This window comes from Mytilus californianus, unplaced genomic scaffold (assembly GCF_021869535.1).
Source record: "Mytilus californianus isolate M0D057914Y unplaced genomic scaffold, xbMytCali1.0.p SCAF_1, whole genome shotgun sequence".
Taxonomy (NCBI): domain Eukaryota; kingdom Metazoa; phylum Mollusca; class Bivalvia; order Mytilida; family Mytilidae; genus Mytilus; species Mytilus californianus.
The window spans coordinates 49,131,619-49,155,436 of NW_026262581.1; the positions used below are offsets into that span (position 1 = coordinate 49,131,619).

General features: G+C 33.2%; 1 protein-coding gene across 2 annotated transcripts; it reads left to right on the top strand.

Moving 5' to 3' along the window:
- Window positions 1-1,370: 1,370 nt before the first annotated feature.
- On the top strand, window positions 1,371-22,323 carry LOC127720347 (uncharacterized). Of its 2 annotated transcripts, XM_052226931.1 has the most exons (3): window positions 1,371-1,463; window positions 18,350-18,392; window positions 20,686-22,323. In XM_052226931.1, exon 3 carries the CDS (start codon window positions 20,699-20,701, stop codon window positions 21,728-21,730), a length of 1,032 nt encoding a protein of 343 aa, XP_052082891.1. In that variant the 5' UTR covers window positions 1,371-1,463; window positions 18,350-18,392; window positions 20,686-20,698; the 3' UTR covers window positions 21,731-22,323. The 2 variants fall into 2 exon arrangements, with proteins under 2 accessions (XP_052082891.1, XP_052082898.1); XM_052226938.1 differs by lacking the exon at window positions 18,350-18,392.
- The last annotated feature ends 1,495 nt before the right edge of the window (window positions 22,324-23,818 follow it).

Genomic DNA, 23,818 nt, shown 5'->3' on the forward strand with positions numbered 1-23,818 from the left:
GCACATTGCTGCATCACTTGTTTGTGATGGATGCTTAGTGGTTTCACTAAAATGCGTGGGACTAAATCATGCTTCCATAAACAACATACGGGATTTGTAGAATTGACATTGTAAATAAAAAAATTAAAAATTGTATGCAATATTGCAAAATTCAAATAAAAGTTTTCAAGTTTTATTTTGCATTAATGTAACAATAACGCAATGTAACCGTAGACTCAATTATTATTGTTACACTCGTAATTAATCGGTTCCTTACCCAACACTGCATTCCGGCAATTAGTCTCCAATGTAACAATAATTATTCTATTATTGTTACATTTCCATGTAACCGTAGCCAGTGCCTTTTTTTTTTTAAATGCATGTAGACGATTGACGGGCTATAATATATTACATATATTTGACCTGTAGTCAAGACTGAAGTCCCTTTCCCGTGGACTGGAGCAGTACCCCCTCCCCCCCCCCCCCCCCCCCCATATGAAGTGGGTCTCATTGGGGTCTAAGCGTGACGCGGGATTGCCGATTTTTTGTAAGCGTGACACGTGAAAGTCAAATATTGTGCCGTGAAAACGGGAAATGATGTCTAGCGGGATACGGGAAATTACAAAAAAATGAGAATTACTTGCGTACATAGTGTAAGCGGGATACGGGAATCTGACAAAACAGTATGCGGGATCCGGGATCAGAACCCCCCAATGAGACCCCCTATGAAAATTTTGGATCTGTTACTGTCGCTGGTTTAATATACTAGCTCTTCTGTATGTTTTCATATGTAACACGCAAGGAAATATGCACACGAGGGCTATCCTATTTGCTCAATTCAATTTGAATTGAATTGAATTGAACAAATAGCAGTGGCGGATCCAAGGGGGGTTCCAGGGGTTGCATGGAACTCCCCTTTTTTTGACGATCAATGCATTTGAATGGGGACATATAGTTGGAACACACCCCCCCCCTCCTTTTTATCCTGGGTTAGGAACCCCCTTTTATAAATGGCTGGATCCGCCCTTGAATAGGGTAGCCCTCGTATGCATATTTCGTTGCGTGTAACTACCTCCCTTTTTATAATCGTCTTTTGAGTGCCTAGATGCCGTGTCTGTACAATATCTAAAGCTGATTCAGTATTCAAAATACTTATTTTGGTAAAGTCTCTGTTCCAGCAAGGTTTTGTATAGTGTATCACTATACAAATCCTTTAATGGTTCCAGTGATATATGCCCTACATCATGGGAAATATCTAAGAACTTCTGAACATATTTTTGTTTTCCGCTTGCTGATAGTTCTCTCTGAAATTAGATAATCGCGCCAATGACGTTATCTCGTATCCCGCGTTGCTTCATACGAGGGATGTATATCCAGTCAAGGTCGTTAAACACTTCCATTTGTTGTTGCTTCATAAAATTCACTTGATGAATATTCATACTACCCTAGGCTAGTGATACGTAGAGTCTATCTTGAAATCGGCTGTAAGTAAATCGATCCAACCATACTCGAGTTAGTACACGATATCTGGGACTATTATACTAACTAATTAGTATAATAGTCTCAGACGATATGTGGAAAAAATGCATTACTGTGATCATGGAAGTATTATATTGACTCATTTTACTTCCATGCTCTGATGGATACGAATCCGGGTCCTTTCGCCCAAAAACACGTTCGCCCCCCCCCCTTTGAACTTTCCTTATATCCTATGGAGGCTTCTCAGATTCCGGAAATGATACCGAATTTTATTTTCGTTTTAGAATTAATGTTATTCAAAGCGGGAAATAAAGAAGCAATTATGAATGCCAGAGAACATTACACACAAGTTAACTAATTTATACGTAAAAAGATGACAGAAATTTCATTGAAATCGTTCTCTGAAATACAACTGGCCATAAGAGAATATGAAATTGATACAAACTCAAAGTTTAGAGTAGTGAAAAAAGACAAATATTTTGGATTAGAGGGAACAGGTAATGATACGGGTCATAAGACATAACTTGTATGGCTCATAAGTTTCAGGAATCAAAATTAATCAAACATATGAAAAGATTTATAAATACATAAATACATAATAAAAGTACATACTGAAATGTTGGACAGACAGTGCTTTCCTATATATGAAGGATTTGTATATTATATACACCAGAGACATATAATACAATTGTATTATATGTCTCTGTATACACGTACGTTTTTATAAAATTATACAACTTGTCAACAAAAATTCATGCCGGAGCTGAAATTACATCAGTCAGAATCTATTATCTTTATTAATATATTGTAAAAGCTGCTCAATGGCAGATCCAGAAGGTGTGGAGCATTGACTGAATAGCCATAAAAACCTAAAGAGGGGGCCCTTCAATCTTCAGTCATGCTTCAGTGATTCCATATATATTACATGTATAATACCCCCTTCCCATAAATCAGTCTCCGCAACTGTAAATTGAACTTAAACAAGGAGCATTAAAATTTAGAAACCTTAAACAGTTTATTATCAGTGTACTGTGTATAGTGTACTCAATATTACACCATGACCATGTTAAAAAATGGAGTAAAATATAGGACTGACTATTATGAATGTGGCAAAGATGTCGCATGCGTAGTCTCCGCCCCTAGAGTGCTTTCAGACCTCTTTTAAAAACTGGCACCTTTTACTCGTACTCGAACATTATAATAAAGAATGGAAACAGGGAATGTGTCGAAGAAGGAGACAACAAACCAACCTAAATGTACAAGACAAATCAAGACCACCAATGTATATACTATAGACATATTTTGAATGAACAAGGTAAACAAGAACAAATAAAAAGTATTATAAGCCTAAAAAATATGTACATGTCTCATTGGCAATCATACCACATTTCTTATGTTAATAATGTACTTTAAAACAATATTACTTTTAGATATATTAATATTGCAGACTTGTTGTATTTTGACAGATTTTTCTGCTGTTATGAACATGATGAAAAAGATCTGGTTCAAGGATCCCCAGCCAGATGCAGTGCCTATTATACCATCTACTGGTGTACCCTTTATTGTTGTTGGAAAGAAGTTGTTGGAGTGTCACCAAGGGTTAGATAGAGACAAGAATCGAAAGATGAAAAGAAAAAATGAGACAAAGAAATGTTAACTATATTTTTTATCTTTTCAATAACTTACTTGTACAGTACAGTGTATCATGACACAGGTTTTTAATGTGATGAGGTGTAACGTGTAAAAGTGAACACAGTCTATGATTTAATTATACCTGTATTTCAAGTCATATATGTTTGAAATTTATTGAAATAATTGCTCGGCATAATGATGGACATGGCCTACATAATGAGGAAATGCAGTCTCCTCAGTACAAACGGTACATCCATCATATTTCTTTTCAATTTGATAACAGATTATTTGATTACAGCTAGTATCTGTATCAAGATGAGATCTCTCAACTAGCAAATGAATAAGAGATGGTAATTTGAGGGAATTTGAAAATACATCACCTGAGCTTGTTTACTACAATTTACTGATTATCATTTCGTAATTGCCATTATAAGTGTTCATTGTTTTTTACTTTTAGGAATGAAGTTTATTTACTAGTAAACAAGAAACTGGTACTGTTTTGTTATTAGCATTTTATCTCATTTGTTCACTAAAAAAGATTTTTGAAAGCATGCAAGTAATACAAAGTTCCTGTTAAATTACACTTTTTAAATGACTCAAAAAATCCTTGTTTGTACCCTGACCATATTTGTTGTGTTTTTTTTAAATCATGTATAATAAAAACAAAATATATATATATATATACGAGTCTAAATTGAAAATAACGTTCAAACCTATGATTGCGTTGGATAAAAACCGCAATTTTTATACGTGTGCATGCAAAACAAATTATATTTATATATACATAACTATGTTACAAATTTATCACAGGAGGACCATGACTTCAGTAGACAGAGGAGACAAATTCAACCAACTAAAAAGAAGAACTGTGGAGTTAAATTGAGGATAAGGCATATTGTTAGATTTCCTGACTACAAGGTATGTATAATATGGTTGATATCCTTGTTTGATGTTCTTTTTTCTTCAGTTTATTTTTGTGAAAGTGTTATATTAAAGTCAGTGATTTGTGATACTCATCAATTCTTAACAGCAATACATTTGTATATATAGACTTGGAATAAGCTGTATTATTAGAAAATCATACAATGTAAATTATAGTATATAAACAGTCTTCATGATAAACTTTTGAAGCTACAGGCCTAAAGCTGAATTATACGAAAATTTTAGTTAGATTCTATTGGCCTGTAGAGATGATTTTTACAGGCCCGAAGACATTTTTACAAGCCTGGGCTGGTGGGCCTGTGGTTGAGTGTGAAGACTGTATAAACACGAGTCTTCTTCCTGTAAATAGAATACACTAATTGCCTCTACAATTTCACTGAAATTTTTTTTTGTGAATTGTTTCTTTAAAAAGTTGATATTTCTTGTTCTTTAAATTACTTGACATGGTTTTTCTCGCAGTTGAATTTAAGAAAGGTCAGCTTTAAGTGAAACACTCATTTATTTTGACAGATTTGATTGTCTTATAATCATGATAGTTTAAATTGCTTGAATTGAAAACCTGCAGAGAAACAATCATGATTCATGTTGACAATTTTGATCCATTAGTTTTTCTTTAATTTACTTGTTTTTTTCTTTCAGCATATATATATTGCTTGTTTGTTTTTATTTGAGTTTACTTTTTATTTGCATGTTTCTTTGATTTTTTACCTATGAAGAAGTTCTGACAGACACATGTTATAGTAATGGTGAGTTCATTTTATCTGCATGACAATATCAATGTCAAGCTTCTTTAATTTGTGAACTGTTTAATTACATACTGAAATTATTGTACTCTAAAAGATAAATGTTGATTTGATTTTAACAGTAGTCAGTACCTCAATTCTATGGACTTGGAAAATATGAAATCCACTGTAATTAGGGTTTTTTAAAACATATTTTAGGCTATTAAAAACAAAAACAAACATTAATGGCAAAAAAAAAGTTCAGTTTATATGGTTTTAAATATATTTAGATATTTATGTAATCTAACATAGATTTTTCAAACTATACCTGCTTTCATTAAAAACAGTAATACTATGTCTACAAAGCAAAGTTAATTTCTCTGATTTTCATAAATGAATAATTGTTTTACATTTAGACCACTGGAATAAGTATGACATATGAGAAAGATTTGATTTCCAGGCCCAACTGAACACCAAAACCATCTAAGAGGAGAGGTACAAATCAGTATGATTAAGGCCATATGCCAATTTCACCATGATTATGTAAAAAAAAATATTAATGCTTTTTTTGTAGACTGTAAACTTAATAAATGTACTAGTTTTACTTGTATTACTTAAAATGTAAAAGTAGAACTTTGAAGATACACCAGATAAATGAATATTAGACAACATATTAGAAAAAAATTAGACAAGACTGCATGAAGAGAAAATTTATAGTTTTGAAATAATTCATATTTTGAAGTCTTTCACTATTTACCAGAATAGTTATTGTTCGTAATTTTTGCTTTCAAGGGTAAGCAATGTGATTTACTTCCAAATATTAAAACAATATTTTCTGTTTATTCTTTGACTGTATAATGGTCAACTGAACAAATTTATGCTTACTGATATTTTCTAAAGATTGGAGAAAACTGTGTCTCCAGTAACCAACTTATTCTTATTTTAAAATTTACAATTGGAATTGAAACAATATATCTGTTGTTGTAGTCAGCAAGCTTAATACCTGGAATAGATGACAGATTGAAGGAATACATCAGGAAAATGGTATGGGAAGAAAACATCACCAGTGTACCACAGATGAGAGTACTACTAGAAGTATACACGAAGACAACACTTTTCCAAGGACAGGATATTCCCGCCATCATAAATAAGAGATTTTGGCCATCAAATGTAGATATCCAGAACCACATTGCCCTTGCAGTAAAGAAACAAAGAAACAAGGAAATTGATCAGGTTGACATTATATCTTGTTGTATATCAGCAACTATCATAAACCAGCCTTTCAGATTGACATCATAGTGTGTTGTCTATCAACAACAACCATAATCCAGCCTCTCAGATTCACATCATATTGTGTTGTCTATCAACAACAATCAAAATTCAACCTCTCAGATTGACATTATATCTTGTTGTCTATCAACAACAATCATAATCCAGCCTCTCAGATTGACATTATATCTTGTTGTATAAAGGTCGGTGGTTTTCTCCGGGCACTCCAGCTTCCTCCACCAATAAAAACTGGCCTCCACGAAAATAGCCCAAAAGCTGTGCTTAAAAGTGGTGTTAAAACACCTATCTTGTTGTATATCAGCAACTATCATAATCCAGCCTCTTTGATTGACATTATATTGTGTTGTCTATCAACAACAACCATAATCCAGCCTCTCAGATTGACATCAAATTAAGTTGTCTTCCAACAACAACCATAATCCAGCCTTTCAGATTGACATTATATTGTGTTGTCTATCAACAACAACCATAATCCAGTCTCTCAGATTGACATTATTTCTTGTTGTCTATCGACAACAACCATAATCCAGTCTCTCAGATTGACATTATTTCTTCTTGTCTATCAACAACAACCATAATCCAGCCTCTCAGATTGACATTATATTGTGTTGTCTATCAACAACAACCATAATCCAGCCTCTCAGATTGACATTATATTGTGTTGTCTATCAACAAAAACCATAATCCAGCCTCTCAGATTGACATTATTTCTTCTAGTCTATCAACAACAACCATAATCCAGCCTCTCAGATTGACATTATTTCTTCTAGTCTATCAACAACCATAATCCAGCCTCTCAGATTGACATTATTTCTTGTTGTCTATCGACAACAACCATAATCCAGCCTCTCAGATTGACATTATTTCTTGTCTTTGGACAACAATCATAATCCAGCCTCTCAGATTGACATTATATCTTGTTGTCTATCAACAACGACCTTAATCCAGCATTTCAGATTGACATTATTTCTTGTTGTCTATCAACTACAACTTTAATCCATCCTCTCAGATTGACATCTTATTGTGTTGTCTTTCAACAACACCCATAATCAAGCCTATCAGATTGACATCAAATTGAATTGTCTATCAACAATAACCATAATCCAGCCTCTCAGATTGACATGATTTCTTGTTGTCTATCAACAACAACCATAATCCAGCCTCTCAGATTGACATAATATCTTGTTGTTTATCAACAACAACCATTATCCAGCCTCTCAGATTGACATTATATCTTGTTGTATATCAGCAACTATCATAAACCAGCCTCTCAGATTCACATCATATTGTGTTGTCTATCAACAACAATCAAAATTCAACCTCTCAGATTGACATTATATCTTGTTGTCTATCAACAACAATCATAATCCAGCCTCTCAGATTGACATTATATCTTGTTGTATATCAGCAACTATCATAATCAAGCCTATCAGACTGATATTATATTCATTTGTCTATCAACAACTACCTTAATTTGTTTTAGGAAGTAGTTGTAGATTTGCTAAAGGAATGGAAAAATGAGCGCCCTGAAGACAAATTCCATCTTCGTCTGTAGCGAGATCATGTGGAACAAGATAAGGACAGTAGGTGTAACAAATTATTATATCTATATTGTCTTTAAAGATGTTAATCTTTTTTATGTTACTGTATGCTAAGTTCAGATTGGATACAAACAGGAAATAATATAAAAATTGTTTAGTCAAAATAAGTATAATTCTATGTCTCTTTTTCCTCATAATGGACTGCACACAGAGAAGACCAATGTTCTTCCACTTCTAAGACCTATTGCTAGGGCACTTAATGAAGATGATTATAATTATGCCTTGTCTACATTAATGGTATTAAAATAAGATAAGCTTATTCTCAGACATATTCAAATATGGTGTTCATAAAACACTTACAAATTCTGGAAAAAACAATGAACTTAATACAATAACATATTGTAAACCCATTTATTTTCACATATGGTTAACCTTTGCAATTTTCACATGAGGATGAAAAAATAAAGTGACAGTTTTTATACAGATAATGAAAATGCTTGAAATTGCAACACCAGGATAACGTTTTGTGCTGTAGAACAATATATATATTAATAGATAATGTAAAATTTGTACATTATGCATATGCCTGTTGTGTAGTTGTGAATAATTGTCAAGTGTGTAGTTGTTGTATGAAATGATTGTATAGTTTTTAAATTAATATGTCTGTATTCCAGTAAACATGGAAAATGAGTATGTTATTTCTTCTTTATTTCCACTTTAATCATGTCTCTTTCTGATTGAATATAGAGAAACACACATAAGCAACTAACAGCACCCCTGGTACGGGATAACGTTTGAGCTGTATTGTTTATATTGATTATATTTTGATCATGTTGCCCATGGTGGCAAGTGGAAGTACAGTAGAACAATATATATTAATAGATAATGTAAAATTTGTACATTATGCAGATATATGCCTGTTGTGTAGTTGTGAATAATTGTCAAGTGTGTAGTTGTTGTATGAAATGATTGTATAGTTTTTAAATTAATATGTCTGTATTCCAGTAAACATGGAAAATTAGTATGTTATTTCTTCTTTATTTCCACTTTAATCATGTCTCTTTTTGATTGAATATAGAGAAATACACATAAGCAACTAACAGCACCCCTGGTACGGGATAACGTTTTGTGTTGTATTGTTTATAATGATTCTATGTTTGATTATGTTGCCCATGGTGGCAAGTGGAAGTACAGTAGAACAATATTGTTTATAGATAATGCAATATCAGTACTTTAATTTTATTCAAATAGATGCATGGTGAAAGTGAATAATTGTTAAGTGTGTGTAGATATTGTAAGAAATGGTTGCACTTTTTAATTGTCTGTTGTTAAGTAAATGAAGCTATGTTTATATTTATTCTTTCTTTTTTCGACTTTCATATTGTATAGTTCTGATTGAACATAGAAATACATGTAAGCAACTGCCAGCACCCTTGATACCGGATAACGTTTTGTGCTGGATTGCTCATATTGTTTGTATGTTTTATCCTGGTGTCAAGTGCAATATTATATTTACATGAATTATGGGTGCAGATGCTTTTTAATTGTTTATACATTATAAATTATGATTTTATTTTTTATATTTGGAAGACTGTGTATGTAATTATCTCTTCTTTACTGTATATTTAAGGGGCCTTTGGTGGCCGAGTGGTCTAAGTAGTTACTACTGTAATTACTTACCAGTCAACACTGAGGTTGTGAGTTTGAACCCCACTCGTGTGGGTGCACTCGACTCCAATCTTAATTGACTAGGATTGTCAGTTTTCCTATCGAAGGGGCGGTTTTCTCCGGCTTCCTCTACCAATAAAAACAGGCCGCCACGAAATAGCCCAAAAGCGGTGCTTAAAATTGGCGTTAAAACACCAAAAATTAAAAAAATCAATCTGTGTATTTAATATTTTCTACATATTTAAAGTTCCTATTCCCTGACTGAAGAATCATTGTGTTCCCATTTGCAGATTGTTTGATTGTAAAATCTGGAAATGGGAGACCGAGACAGGAACTTTGTACTACATTTAGTGCTGCATAACATTATGAATCATCTTTTTATTAGGTACATTGATTGCAATATGTCTAGATTAGAGACTGGCACAGTTAAGGATTTGTTGGCCTTTACTGTTCTACATTATATTAAGTTACATTTAGGAATTAAAAAAAAAACAGATTCCTAAGCTTTGACATAAGGAACTCCCATAAATACTGAAAGTGAAATGGTTAAGAAATCATATCTGTCATGTCTGTATTCATTGCCAAAACAGATATTCTGTAGCATGCTGATTACATATATACCAGTATAATGTACATGTATAATAGTACTTTGAAAAAGGAATTTCACTGCAGGAAAGTAAAAATCATCATATGTGTAGTAAGGTTCTGAATTCAACTCTTTCATCCATTGTCAATAAACAGGATAGATCTAAATAAGAGGCACTGATGAGGCAAAAGAAATTGACAAAGACTTATCTTTTCACGGTTCTTAATTTATAAATCTTGTTAAGAAGCATTTATGTTCTACCATACATGTATTCATTTGAAGAATATTTCATCAATTGAATACGCAAATGCATACATGTATGAATGGGTCGAAACTTTCCTGATGACCATTTTAGATTGAATTTGAATTGTATATTAAGATTTTTCTTTATTAACAGTCTAGGCCTAAAAATGAAATGAGAAGATCGTATTTACAGTTTTTATTAGATATATATATACATATATAATTACTCTTAATATCAGCACAACAATTTTGTCTTGTCTATTCTTTTAAATTTAAATCCATAGGTCATATCGAAATTACTGGCATCAGGAAGGTCGCAGGGAGTTTGTCTTTGTTTTAAAATAAAGTAAATATAAAAATTGTGTCTTTTGTCTTTGTTTTTACATTTTTCACACAGAACCAACCTGGTTGAAGCTTGTTAAAAAGATGTAAATTTTGTTTTAAAAAAAATGTGGGGGACTGATATACACAGGTGAAATAGTAACCCACCTTTCTTCAGTCATGATAGTGGAGGTATAGTTAAAAATTAAATGTTTAGTACATGTACTGTTTTCCTAATTAGGGCCCCGCCGAATGGCAGACGCCATATAGTGATCAGTCTGTATGTCCGTAACAAATTGTGTCCGCTCTATATCTAGAGAACCGTTATGATTTCAAAGTTTATACTCGACATGTATATTAACCAACACAAGAGGGTGTGTCATAATGTATGTACAACTTCCTAGGTCAAAGGTCAAAAACTTTGGTTTTAGTTGACAACCCCATGTCCTATGGTACCACACATTATTCACAGCTGGGCATACAGAGATGGCTCCCATCTCAATAATATCTAGTTCTACATATATTTGTCCCTTTCTTTATGTGTGTCAGTATCTGCATGTAGACGTATGTGCTATTAATTTTGTTGTAAAACACAAATGGATTTAAATCAAAGAAAGTATAAAGGATTGTGTACTCTAAAGAATATCAAGAAAAAGTAACAATCCGGTATTGTTAACTTCATCCATACATAATGATATTTAAGGCTGTGAAAGAAGGTGAGACAGGACACAAAGGTATGGATTTTTTTTCTGTTGAAGGATTAACGAGCATGATCATGATGATGAGACCATTCATTTTTATTAACCACAAAGTTCAAAATTATAAATGATGATGATCATATACATGATATATGGAATTTTCTATTGTTTCTTTCATATTGTTACATTTACATGTTATGATATTGTACAGTATTAAAATATAATCAATACTGAATTTCTTTAAAATATACTCTGGTTTGTTGTATATCTGTAGCAGATCAAAAAAGGGGGGGTCTGGGTTTTTGTCGAGCCTGCGACTTTTGTCGCAAAAGCGAGACATAGCGATCCTACATTCCATCGGCGTCATCAAATATTCACTCTGTGGTTAAAGTTTTTGAAATTTAAATAACTTTCTTAAACTGTCCTGCATTTCAACCAAACTTGGACAGAAGCTTGTTTATGATCATAAGATAGTATCCAGAAGTAAATTTTGTAAAAAAAAAATCCTGTTTATCCGCATTTTACTTATAAATGGACTTAGTTTTTCTGTCAGTTAACATTACATTCACTCCGTGGTTAAAGCTTTCAAAATTTTAATAACTTTCTTAACTATCCTGGATTTGTACCACACTTGGACAGAAGCTTGTTTATGATCAAAAGCTAGTATCTAGAAGGAAATTTTGTAAAAATTTATTTCCTGTTTTTCCGAATATTACTTATAAATGGACTTAGTTTTATTCCAGTTAACATTACATACAGTCTGCAGTTAAAGTTTTTAAAACATTTATTAGCTTCATAAACCTTCTTGGATTTTTACCAAACTTGAACAGAACTTCTTACAATCAAAAGATAGTATCTAGAGGAAAATTTTTAATAATTTTTTCCCCATTTTTGTTGAGCCTGCCACTAACAGCAAAAGTAGACGAGACACTGGGTTCTGTGGAACCCTTACGAATTTTTTTTTCAAAGACTAATGCTATTGTATGGCGACTTATGGTTGGAGCCCCCTTTTTATCCTGTGCTGGAACCCCCTTTTTAATATGGCTGGATCCGCTTTCATGTCAATCCTGCCCCATATTTAAAGTCAACCCGGCCCCCTAAAAAAAAAATTCATAAGGAATAAAGATATATATGAATTCAATCGACTTGGGCCGGATCAGTTTGGGGCCGTAATGATCTGATACCCTGGATCCGCCCTGTGTATTATCATTCATTACAAGGGTGTTAATAGGTTTAAGGATGTTCGTTTGATTTTGAGTCTTTGCCAGATATTCGGAATCCTTTGGTTTTATCCATGCTGTACCATTTTAAAATTTTGCCCACTAACCCCTACTTTTTTTTCCCAATAATTTGATATTTTTTTCTGCTTTTCTAGTTTCTTTCTTTATCTATCAATTTAAAACAGTCTTTTAAAAAGCTTGTTATTTTAAAACAGAGAAGCAAACATCCTTAACAGAATACAAGATAACTATAAAAAAATTAGTATAAGGTCAAGACATAGTATTGATAACAGAAACAAAGGATAGTGAAATGATTATTTTATAGTGAATAGAAAAAAATTACAGCATACATATGTCACATGTATGTACCCCTCTCGCCACCCTCATTAAAACATATTGATATTTGAACCTTTACTTCACATGGTTCCCTCTTTTTTTTTTGAAGTATGCAATTAGGGAGCTACCATTTGATTTTTTTTTGGGGGGGGGGGGGGCTAGGATGAAATTTGATAAAAATAGGCAGGACAGGAGTTTTGAGTAAAAAAGGATGAGACACTTTGCCAAAAAAAAAGGCAGGATGACAATTCAAGTAAAAAAAAAGTCAGGATAAACTAAAAAAAAAAAAAGGCAGGACCGAATAGAGTGAAAAATAAAAAGGCAGGACAGAGATTACAACTAAAAATAAAGGCAGGACAAATTTTTCATCCTAGCCCCCCCATAAATCAAAGAGCTGAAAGCTCTGAGGAAAAATGACGCCACGGTCTCTAATATTGTGATATTTTTTATGCAAGTCTTGATTTTCACATACCGTAATTAGTTTAACATTCCAACATGTCTCGTAAGCATATAATTGATATTCGTATATGTGTGTGTTATGTGAAGATGACAACTGGCTGTTTTTTTAGTACAAATGTATAGGTCAAGACTACCTGAATGATCTACAGTATCCAATGACTACTGGCTGTTTTTTTCTATAAATAAATAGGTCAAGACTACCAGAATGATCTACAATATCCAATGACTACTGGCTGTTCTTTTGTACTAATAAATAGGTCAAGACTATTTGAATGATCTACAATATCCAATGACTACTGGCTGTTCTTTTGTACATATAAATAAAGACTACCTGAATGATCTAAAGTATTCTAAGTAATGTGATTTTTGTCTTGCAATTACATTTTTCTAAATCAAGAATATAGACTACTAGTATCCTTTTCAAACCAAATGATTATGAAGAGCCTGTTGTTATCAAGCTCTTATACCCCACATACATGTACTCATTAAATAAGTTACTAGTGACCTAGTTATTTATGTTACTTGAAGCAAGAAATATTTCTGTAGATTTAGACAATAGTATAATATTGTTTTACTAGTTTTATTTCACCTTGAAGATTAGACAAATAGGGATACTCCTTTGATTTTTTATTTCATGTCAGTCAGGTCGCTTTATATGAAACTTGAAACCACTCCTCTGCCATATTGTTATTTCATAACAACTCTGCCCTTGACCATGTTGACCCATGTAATTGATATTCATTCTTTAACCATATATCATAGTTAGTTAGCTTTTGATTTTGCACTCCCACACCACCTTTCGGGTCAAATGTCTGTCTCCATTTAAGTTAATGACATTGAACAATCATGGTATTAAACACAATTTCAATAGTGATAATGCTGTTCTAGTAGGTCACCATATATTCAACTTGGGTAGCATTCCAGTTATTGAAATTTGTGTCAGGTTAGAACAATGATCTAGACCTTTAGGAATGGATCTTACAATTTAATATGGAGCCATAGTATGGGACCCCTACACGGTAACAAAAAAAAAAAAACAAGCTTGAAAGGATACGTCATGCGGCAAAATCTATCACCAGAAATTACAAGTCAAGAGAGGATGGACGGGATACGTCTCTAAAATGCTTGCCTAACTGGAACTACAACAAGATCTCCAGACAAGACGAACAAGGAGTTGAAGCCAGAAGTTAATATTTATGTAAAAAGTAATTGAGGGGCTGATTCCCGCTATTGAACCATACTGTCATTCTATAATATTATTGCGTAAGTATTTCTGTATTGTCCTTGTTATTGGGTCATGTCTTGGTGTACTGCATGCCGAGGACCAACAATAAGGCCAATACAGAAATACATGTAATAGTATCTTTATTAGTTAACTACAGTGTTACAATATTTTTTTATTCCATTTCACAAGAGATAAACATTTTTACCTTGAAGTGGAACTATCCAAATCTCAGTTTCTTTTTATAAGATGCAATATCTAATGATTTGGTGCCGTTTCCATGTATCTTCAGCCTGTTCTCATCTGATGAATTTATCTACCCTTTCCAGTCACTATAAAGTGTTACAACTTTAATTTAGACACAACACATAAATAGTAATTGGAAAGGTACTGCCATTGCATGTGTAATGCAAATATATTTTTAAAAAAATAATGTAAGAGTTGAAATTGATACAACTATCCATAAGGCAATTGACCAAAGAACGAAGATTTGCGCATTACAAAATGCATATGCCTGGTTCGGGTTTAAAAATAAAAGACCGTTTACAAAACATGAGAAGCGAAAGTGAACAGTAAAAATCGATTTGTACCATCGACATGATGAAATTATGAGGTCGTCAAGAAATGAACTTTGTGGTAATTTACTCGTTCCCCAAACCTGAAATAATTCCATCGTCTACTTTCAAAATGCCTTTTAAATGAATGGGACAGTCTTTAACCTAAAATATATGCCAAACTGAACGTTTCAGCTTGTTTATGGTGAGTAAATAAAAACTGCGTCGTACCAACAACTGTTTACTTTCAGTTTGAGTTTATCCTGACTTACGATCTAAAAACTAGAGACGTTCCGAAATCCTGTTTTGGCCGGATCAGAACTCGGCCAATACGGAAAAAAATCTGTATTGGCCGAGTTGACATCTTATATTGCATATGCAGTTTTCATCATATTAAGTACAATAACAGTGTGGTTAATTAATAATGAGACAGTTACAGACTCTGCTGCTATAACTTTGTAAACAAAGATTCATACGCACCGCGTGGGTATAACCGTATTACTAATATCCGATTATTAAAATCTTCGTAAATCTGGATAAAGACCCGTTTCTATCCAATGGATATCAAAATGATTCCGGTTATTACTTTTTTAATGATTGTAAAGTAGAAATGGCATGAAAGGCTGACATTATTTAGGAGAACTATTTTGTCTAGCGATTGCTGATCATTGGAGGGTAAAAAGTCCAACACCATAACAAAACGGATCTATTTATCATGTATACATACCGATTGTTTACGATTGTAAGACATGTGCGTAAAAGTGAAAGCTCGAATAAATATGAAAAATATAACAAAGGGATAGCTCCAAATACCATTTAATAACAAAAAACATATGGACAGGTCAAGATATCTTTTTGGTAAATAAAATAACGTATGTAAACTGGTTTCCGTCCGACTACAACACTTTGTTCGAGTGTAGCGTAATACAAGCAGATTCCAGTTAGTAATAGTATGTAAAATAGTAAATATGAAACCGAGTGCGGTAGGCGGAGGCATAATCAACTTCCGTTAGTTCTGGTCAATGGTATCGGAAACATGCCGCTGATAGCGTCATTTTCCAAAAATCAAAATTATGGTAGCTCCCTTACACTATTTCAAGCATTACACATGGTGGTATAGGAATGGGGGGTCTTTAATTTTCACTTCCCTCCACTAGGGTGGTCAGCCAAAAGATGAAGTTTAGAGAAAGTGCATAAAATTACATTATTATAAAAGAGCACAAAAATATACCCGGACTCCCCTACCTCCCGCTTCCCACCCCTCATTCCCAGCACAGCAGTATCTGCGTTATGGATTTCCACTGCAGATCAATAGTATAGCTGAAGATAGATTCCCAGGTTCCCATTATTCCTTCCACCCCTCATAGCAAGTCTGTGCTTAATTGTTACAGTTGTTTATTTATAATCCACATTATCTACAGAAGTTCATAATCGGAAGTAAGAACAACATTATCTTCTTTACAGAAGAGTTCATACGAGAAAAATAAATATAAAATACATAACGGATTTTATTCCGGAATCTGAGAAGCCTCCATAGGATATAAGGTCCACCCTTTCGCACCCAAAGTCCTTTCGCACCCTACACGTTAGCACCCTTTTTATTGGTTTTGTGTTAAATAATTTTGTAATCGAGTTTTGGTAAGTGTATTGCTGTAAATATTTTTTTTTCATTGTTTCAAAACAAAATGAGATTCTGACGTTTTTTTTTTTTGTGATGAATAAATCTTAATCATGTTTTGGTTAGTGCATTGCTAGAACCAAAATTTTCATTGTTTCAAAATAAAGTGAGATTCTGACAACGTTTATTTTTGCGTTGAATAAATCTTAATCATGTTTTGGTCAGTGTATAGCTATAAATTTTTGTTTTCATTGTTTAAAAATAAAGTGAGATTCTCACAACGTTTTTTTTGGTGCTGAATAAATCTTACATTTGTACATAATTAACATTTAATAATTAATCATCAAATTGATTAAAAAAAAAAAAATTTCATATAATAATTCCCCAATTTTATTTAGGAAAATATATTTTTTTGGAGTATATACATATAAAAAATATCTAATAATTCAACTTAAATTTGAATAAAAATTAGGTGCGAATGGACCTAGGGGGGGAACGTGTATTGGGCGCGAACGGACCTGATACCGATGGATACAGTCCCGCCAGTAGCTCTGGAAAGACAAACTGAAATAATTTCAAAATCGAAAACTATTCCATACAAGTTTTAGAAAATTTGATCAAAGAATTCAATAGCTTTTGTAAAAGTTATGAAAATCGAGCATGATTTCACTGTCCAATGTAAGGTGAGTTGAGCGCTCACAAATATGCTTTTAAATACCGCCTCATTCTTTATGTGCCTGTTCCGAAAAAAAAATCCCTTTATTACTACTACTGCATTGACCCTAAGAGCGTTGCAAGCCACTGATTTCTCAAACAGTTTTCAACAAAGTGATTTGACGATCAATGCATTTGAATGGGGACATATAGTTGGAACCCCCCCTTTTTATCCTGGGTTAGGACCCCCCTTTTTATAAATGGCTGGATCCGCCACTGGGTTGCATATTTTGGGTTAATTTATTCATAGTCTATTAGAAGTAATCGGACTAAATATGATCTTTATACGGCTTATCCGTTTCCGCCGTTACAAAATTAAACAGCCTTTGAATACAATGATATATGGGAGTAAATAAATATACTTAACAGCAAAAAGTAAGCACTATATCCGTAATTAAAAACAAACTAGTAAAAATAAATTCCCTTGTGGAGTCGATATTTTCAGCTATGTTTTTTTGTACTCATCGCTTTTCTACAAAAATTACATATACTTCGTCAAGCAAAAATACATTGTATTTCATTTACTGTTAAAGTATGGGTAATTGGGATATGTCACTGAAACAGCAACCGAATCAAAAAACATTCGAGAAGAATTCTTCATGACACCTTAAATTGATCTGATAATGATTTATATACAGACTTTATGCCGACCCTTTAATGTCTTATAGGCCTATCGTGTACACATGATATGGTAGATTGAGCTTAAAGATATCAACATGGAGAATGTTTTTTTAACATAAAACAATAGCTACCTTTCTGTCATATTTCGATCAATTTCAAGAAGCTGCTTTTATTTTGAAAAAGAAGAGGTAATTGCCGATTTTTCCGTGTGGGAACATCACAGCACCAAGCTTCAGAAATGTCCAGTAACACTATACTTTAAAATTTCGCACAAAATCAGTCTTTTTTTCACAAAAAAATGTTTCGGGACATGAATCAACGTAATTCCTTATACCAAACCCCACTACCCTCTTTCTTACCTGGAATTCCAATTGTTGCTCCCTATTTTTTTAAATAGTATATATTTGTAACCTCTCGCGTGTTGTGTAACTTTTGTTGCTGAGTATACTTATATGTATATATATATATATATATAACCCAATAACTGATAACTTTATTATACAGTTGCAGTGTGAGGCCTTGGACATACAAGTCGCATTGTATAGAGGTAAATTTTTTCCTTTAAATTCAATGTCATTCATTGTTTTTTTTCTGTGTAATACACACTAAAGTGACCTTCAATAAATATTGTGTGAAATTGTTACTGTAAATAATTAATATAAAAACAAAGACAACTCCCTCTTTTATTGTTTATGAGTGGCGTTGTTTTAAAAGGCAAGCAATGCCAAACAGTTAGCTTCTTTTAAGAATTTTCCCACTAGAATAGTTTCGATAAGAACGATGATGAAGCCATGATTTTATTTGTGTTTGCAATCTAACATTATTTATTTATCAAATCTTCGTGATAAATTATTTGTCCTTGTATTAAGAGTTATAAAACGGGTTTATTGATTTCTATCACCCCCACCCCCATATCTGTCATGACAAAATGCTCAAAAGAATTTTAGTAAAACAACCAAAACACCTTATATTATACACACATGAAAGGCCTATCCGAAAAGTCAACTTTATGTTCACCTTATTTTTGCCTCATCATTGACTGCTATATACAGTCACAACCAGTTGGTAAAGACTTGAATAATACACAGATGCGTTTGAACTAGGTTGAAGAAGGTCACTTTAAAAAGATGGCGTTTTAGGGCACATCATTTTCTTAAAAAATGAATCTGGAAGTTCGACCCCCCTTTATTCAAATCACTCCGAGTTTACACAAGACCCTAGAAGAACATGGAAGTAAATTTGATTGCAAAAAGTCTTCGAACGGAATTATTTCTATAAGAGATCCATCGCAAGAATAACAAATTCAGTTGCGAACTAAAGTGTATATCTGATTTTATTCAGGTTGTAATTGGTGATACTTGAGATTTACAGTACAAGATGACAGGCACTTGTCTGAAAAAAAAATACATAATACATCTTAATACTTTTTTTCAGAGACAAGTGCCTATGTATAAGATTATCTAACAGATTTTTCTTTTTACTTATGAGACTTGTCAAACTTCAATTTGGTAAGGAACGCAATTTTGATGATTACCATCAGTATAGGAAATTCTGTCCTATCAATATTAATTTAGAGAGAAAAAAAATTGAGAAAAAAATTGCATTGTACAATTTAATATGACTACGTCATGAACGAGATAAAGGTAGATTAGATTGTTATCGGTACGGACAATTTATTGGCCGATAATATATGAGCTTCAATATCTGCAATTTGAAACAAAAGCAGCGATATCAAAAATATTGATGTAAAGTGCTATCTCATCCAAAACTTGTTCTTCACACCTTGTTCAGACACGGCATCAGAGAGTCAGCAATTAATCGATACACCATTTAATATTTCAATTTTAGTAATTTATTTCGAATTATTTGAGGTCTTCAGTTTTAAAAACGTTTTCAAAGTGGTGCATTTTCTAATTTCCATGTTCAGTGTATACTTGTAACAAAAACACTATTCAGAATTTTAGGATTATTTCACGAGTGACACTTTTCACTACCTTTCGAATATGGAATCGATTTGTGGAGGTGCTGAAATATTTCAGAATACAGTGGCGGATCCAGAACTTTTTGTAAGGGGGGGGGCACTGACTGACCTAAGGGGGCCCCGCTCCAGTCATGCTTCAGTGATTCCCTATATAATCAACCAAATTTTTTCAACAAAGGGGGGGGGGGGGGGGCCCAGGCCCCCCTGGATCCGCCTATGGAATATCCTGAAATAGAATTATGAACCTCCTGAAATATTCCAGACGGTTATTAAAAACAAAAAAAATTACTAAAACCGCGCTGATTTGTCTGTACCATATACCAAGCTATAAATTCCGAACGGTTTTCTCATCATATGTTCATAGCAATAAAGATTAATATGCTTTGAAGTTTTGGGATGTATGCAGTCATAATGCTGAAATAACAGTGTTCAAAGAAAACAAAAACTGACCACAATATTACAGTCACGATGCCATCACTCAAAGACAATTAATGAAAATTCGAATTTAGATATAGGCCAGGCATATGTATTTTAGTAATTTTGTTTTAAAGGCTTGACATTCTTTGTAGTATTCTGTCTTCAGAAGACATGATAAAATAATCAAATTCATTGTTTTCTTCAACCTCATTATTCAAATTTGATATAAATCATGACTCTTATGGCGCAAATATAGCAGCTGCACAACACGAAAAAAAAAGAGATGTGGAATCGACATGCATCAATGAGCTTATATATTGATGTTTACCGGTCTTAACTAAATGAGGAAAATCCCCAATGTGAAAATCGTGTATTGCATACGTGGTTGAGTTTCGGCTGATACTGTGGAAACTAATTTATTTCAGATTTTTTTTTATTACAGATTATCATCAAAGATGTCAACTTTTCAACTTCCAATTATCGATTTATCGAAATCCAAAACTAATCGAGATGAACTATCGAAACAGATAATCGAAGCACTTGAAAATGTTGGTTTTCTTTATATCGATAATGTAGAAGGGATCGATTTTGAGAAAATGTTTCGGTGTTGTAAGTGGTTCTTCAACCAGCCAATAGAAAAGAAACGAAAAATAATGCGAAACTTCTGGAATCCGGACAGTAAAAATATTTATAGAGGGTACTTTCCAGTTGTCGAAGGTGAACCAAGTAGAAAGGAAGGCTTTGAATTTGGACGTGACGTTTCTATAGACAATAAATCCATAAATCCGGAAAACTGGTTCTATGAACGCACTCCGTGGCCTGAAGAAGATGGAACATTTCCATTCAAGGAATTTATGCAGGCTCAATACGAAGTAGTGCATTCAGCAGCCATGGAAATTTTGCGTCTCACTGCAAACGGACTTGGCGTGGAAGAAACAGCTTTTATTCATCTTTTTCAGGAGAATCCGTGCAGTACTTTCCGCATGATGCACTACCCGCCATGGGACGGACCGCCACCGAAAAATGCGCGTATCGAAGATGGTAAGATTCTCACAACACCCGACCATTCTGACAGTAATTTTCTTACACTTCTTTGTCTTTTCAATTATGAAGGACTAGAAGTTGTTGGTCCAGATGGAAATTGGATACCGGTAGCGCCACGTGAAAATAGTTTCGTCATGAACATCGGTGACCTTTTTTCACGGATGATGAATGGTCGCTTTAAAGCCACGCGACATCGTGTGTTAGATATAGGAATCGACCGATATTCTGTTCCTTTCTTCCTTGAACCTGCATATGAAAGTGATATTGGTGTTAATTACATGTCACAGTACATAAAAGGTGGTCCAGAACATGTTCCTGAAAAATATGGCCATTACATGGTAAATATGGTCAAGTATGTCCGCAAATATTTCGAATACAAAGTCCTACCAGACTTTGAAAATGTGAAAGAAAAATATTATGGTAAAGGACAAAAAGACATATAAATTAGTGTTTTTGTTATTAATTGAGTAAGCGAATACGAATTTAAAAGAATAATGTAATGTAAAATGGTATTTTTATATAAGATGCTAGTTTTTCTATTTAATAATTTACTAGTACTCAATTTCAACATAGAAGAAAAAACAAATATGTGATTGAATGTCAAATACAGTTGTAAAGTTATAAATATACTATTAGTTTGATAGTTCGATCTTGGCATACAGTGACTAAGATTATTATCACTTATCATAAATAAATAAAATTGATAAAGTGATCCGATCTGGTTTTCGAACTATGAACTTTTCGAACCAGAGCAAGTCCAAACAGACAAGAGAAGCCTACGTGTTAGTTCCTCATCTTCAAATATGTACTATATATCATATGCACTATTATATCATGTATGCACATCATCATAGATTAATTGTGTGACCGAAGACACATGTCACAATAATACATCGTGAATTCAGATTTTATTAATGGGTTTGTCATTCCGTACATATTGTTGTCCCTTATGACTAATATTGACAGTTGCAAGCAAGTTATTTATTTTTTTGCATTTTTAAAACATCGATCCTGACAATAATATTTTATTAACGAATTTGTGTGTCTTATTTCACGTGAATGCCATTAAAATGAGATGTTTGGAGAAGTTAAAATAAAAACTTGCATTAATTTTGTAATACAGCATGGTATGCGTTCGGGCTGAATTGAACATCAAATCGGAAACACTGTCGTTCTCCTTGCCCACTATAAAAAGCCCACGTAAGTCTGTAAATAAGATTATTGTGCAAATCTTGTCCAATCCATCACGCCCTCCTTTTAATTAGCTATACATTACAATCAATAGGTCAAACCACTTTAAAATTTACGAGGATGTCATTAACGGATCGAAAGTTGTGTTATCTGGAGCAACTGATATGGACTTGTTTTTCTATTCATTGGTTTCGGTGTTGTTTTTATACGCCCGACGGGACGTATTATGGTATACAAATGTCGTCTGTCCGTCTGTCTGTCCGGCGTAAACATGTCGCACTGTAACTTGAGCCCGACTTATCCAAATTTCATGAAACTTAATATAGTTGTTTCTTATGATGGTCAAACGATCTGTATACTTTTTGGTGAAAAAAAGATTAAAACTTTTTGAGTTACGGGACTTAGTAACTAAAACAGGTGTGTGTTTTTTTTTTCACATGTCGCGCTGTTTCTCAAAAATAATTTATGATTATTGCTTAAAACTTTACACACTTCTTAGTTATATCAATCTTAAGATCTGTTTACTTTTTGGTGATGATTCAAAATTTTATTTTTGAGTTATTGAGTATTTTGTAAAAAAAAAGGGGGGAGGGGTTTTTCACATGTCGCGCCGTATCCCACAAACGATTTATGATTATTGCTTAAAATTTTACACACTTCTTAGTTATATTAATCTAAAGATCTGTATACTTTTTGGTTTTGATTCAAAATTTTATTTTAGAGATATTGAGTTTTTTGTAAAAAAAAAGGGGGGTTTCGCATGTCGCGCCGTATGTCAGAAACTATTTATGATTATTGCATAAAAATTCACCCACGAGACGACGGGCGTATCATGCGCTCATGGCGCAGCTGTTTATTTTTTTTTGTCATGGCGTTGCTAGTTTCTCTTAATCTGGTGAGTTTTGAATGCCCCTTTAGTATCACCCGCTCCTTTTTTATCGAAGTTATGCTTTCTGACTTTTACTCAAGGCGTTATAAAAGTGGGAGGTCAACCTTGACATTCCGAATAGTATTTCAGTATTCAATAGTTAGTGCAAACATGGTTACATTTTCGTCAACTTGTCGTCTGAATCTCAAAGCGTCTCATTTGGTACGCAAGTCGGAGGCCAGCCCATATACTATAACTCAAAGAGGATATGAACAAAAACCAAAAAATCAATGGAATATTTTGAAAGCAAAATATTTTACAAAACGAATGATGCTAAATAAGTTTTATTTAACGATTGACAGTAATACATTAAAGTTCTACAAACTAGAGTTAATAATGCCTATATATTTTTCGAAATACTAAAGATTTTCTGCGCCAGGAATAGATTACCTTAGCAGTATTTGGCAAAACC

Excerpts from the sequence above, each read along its gene's own strand:
- LOC127720347 (XM_052226931.1), top strand. The coding sequence starts at position 20,699 with ATGTCAACTTTTCAACTTCCAATTATCGATTTATCGAAATCCAAAACT.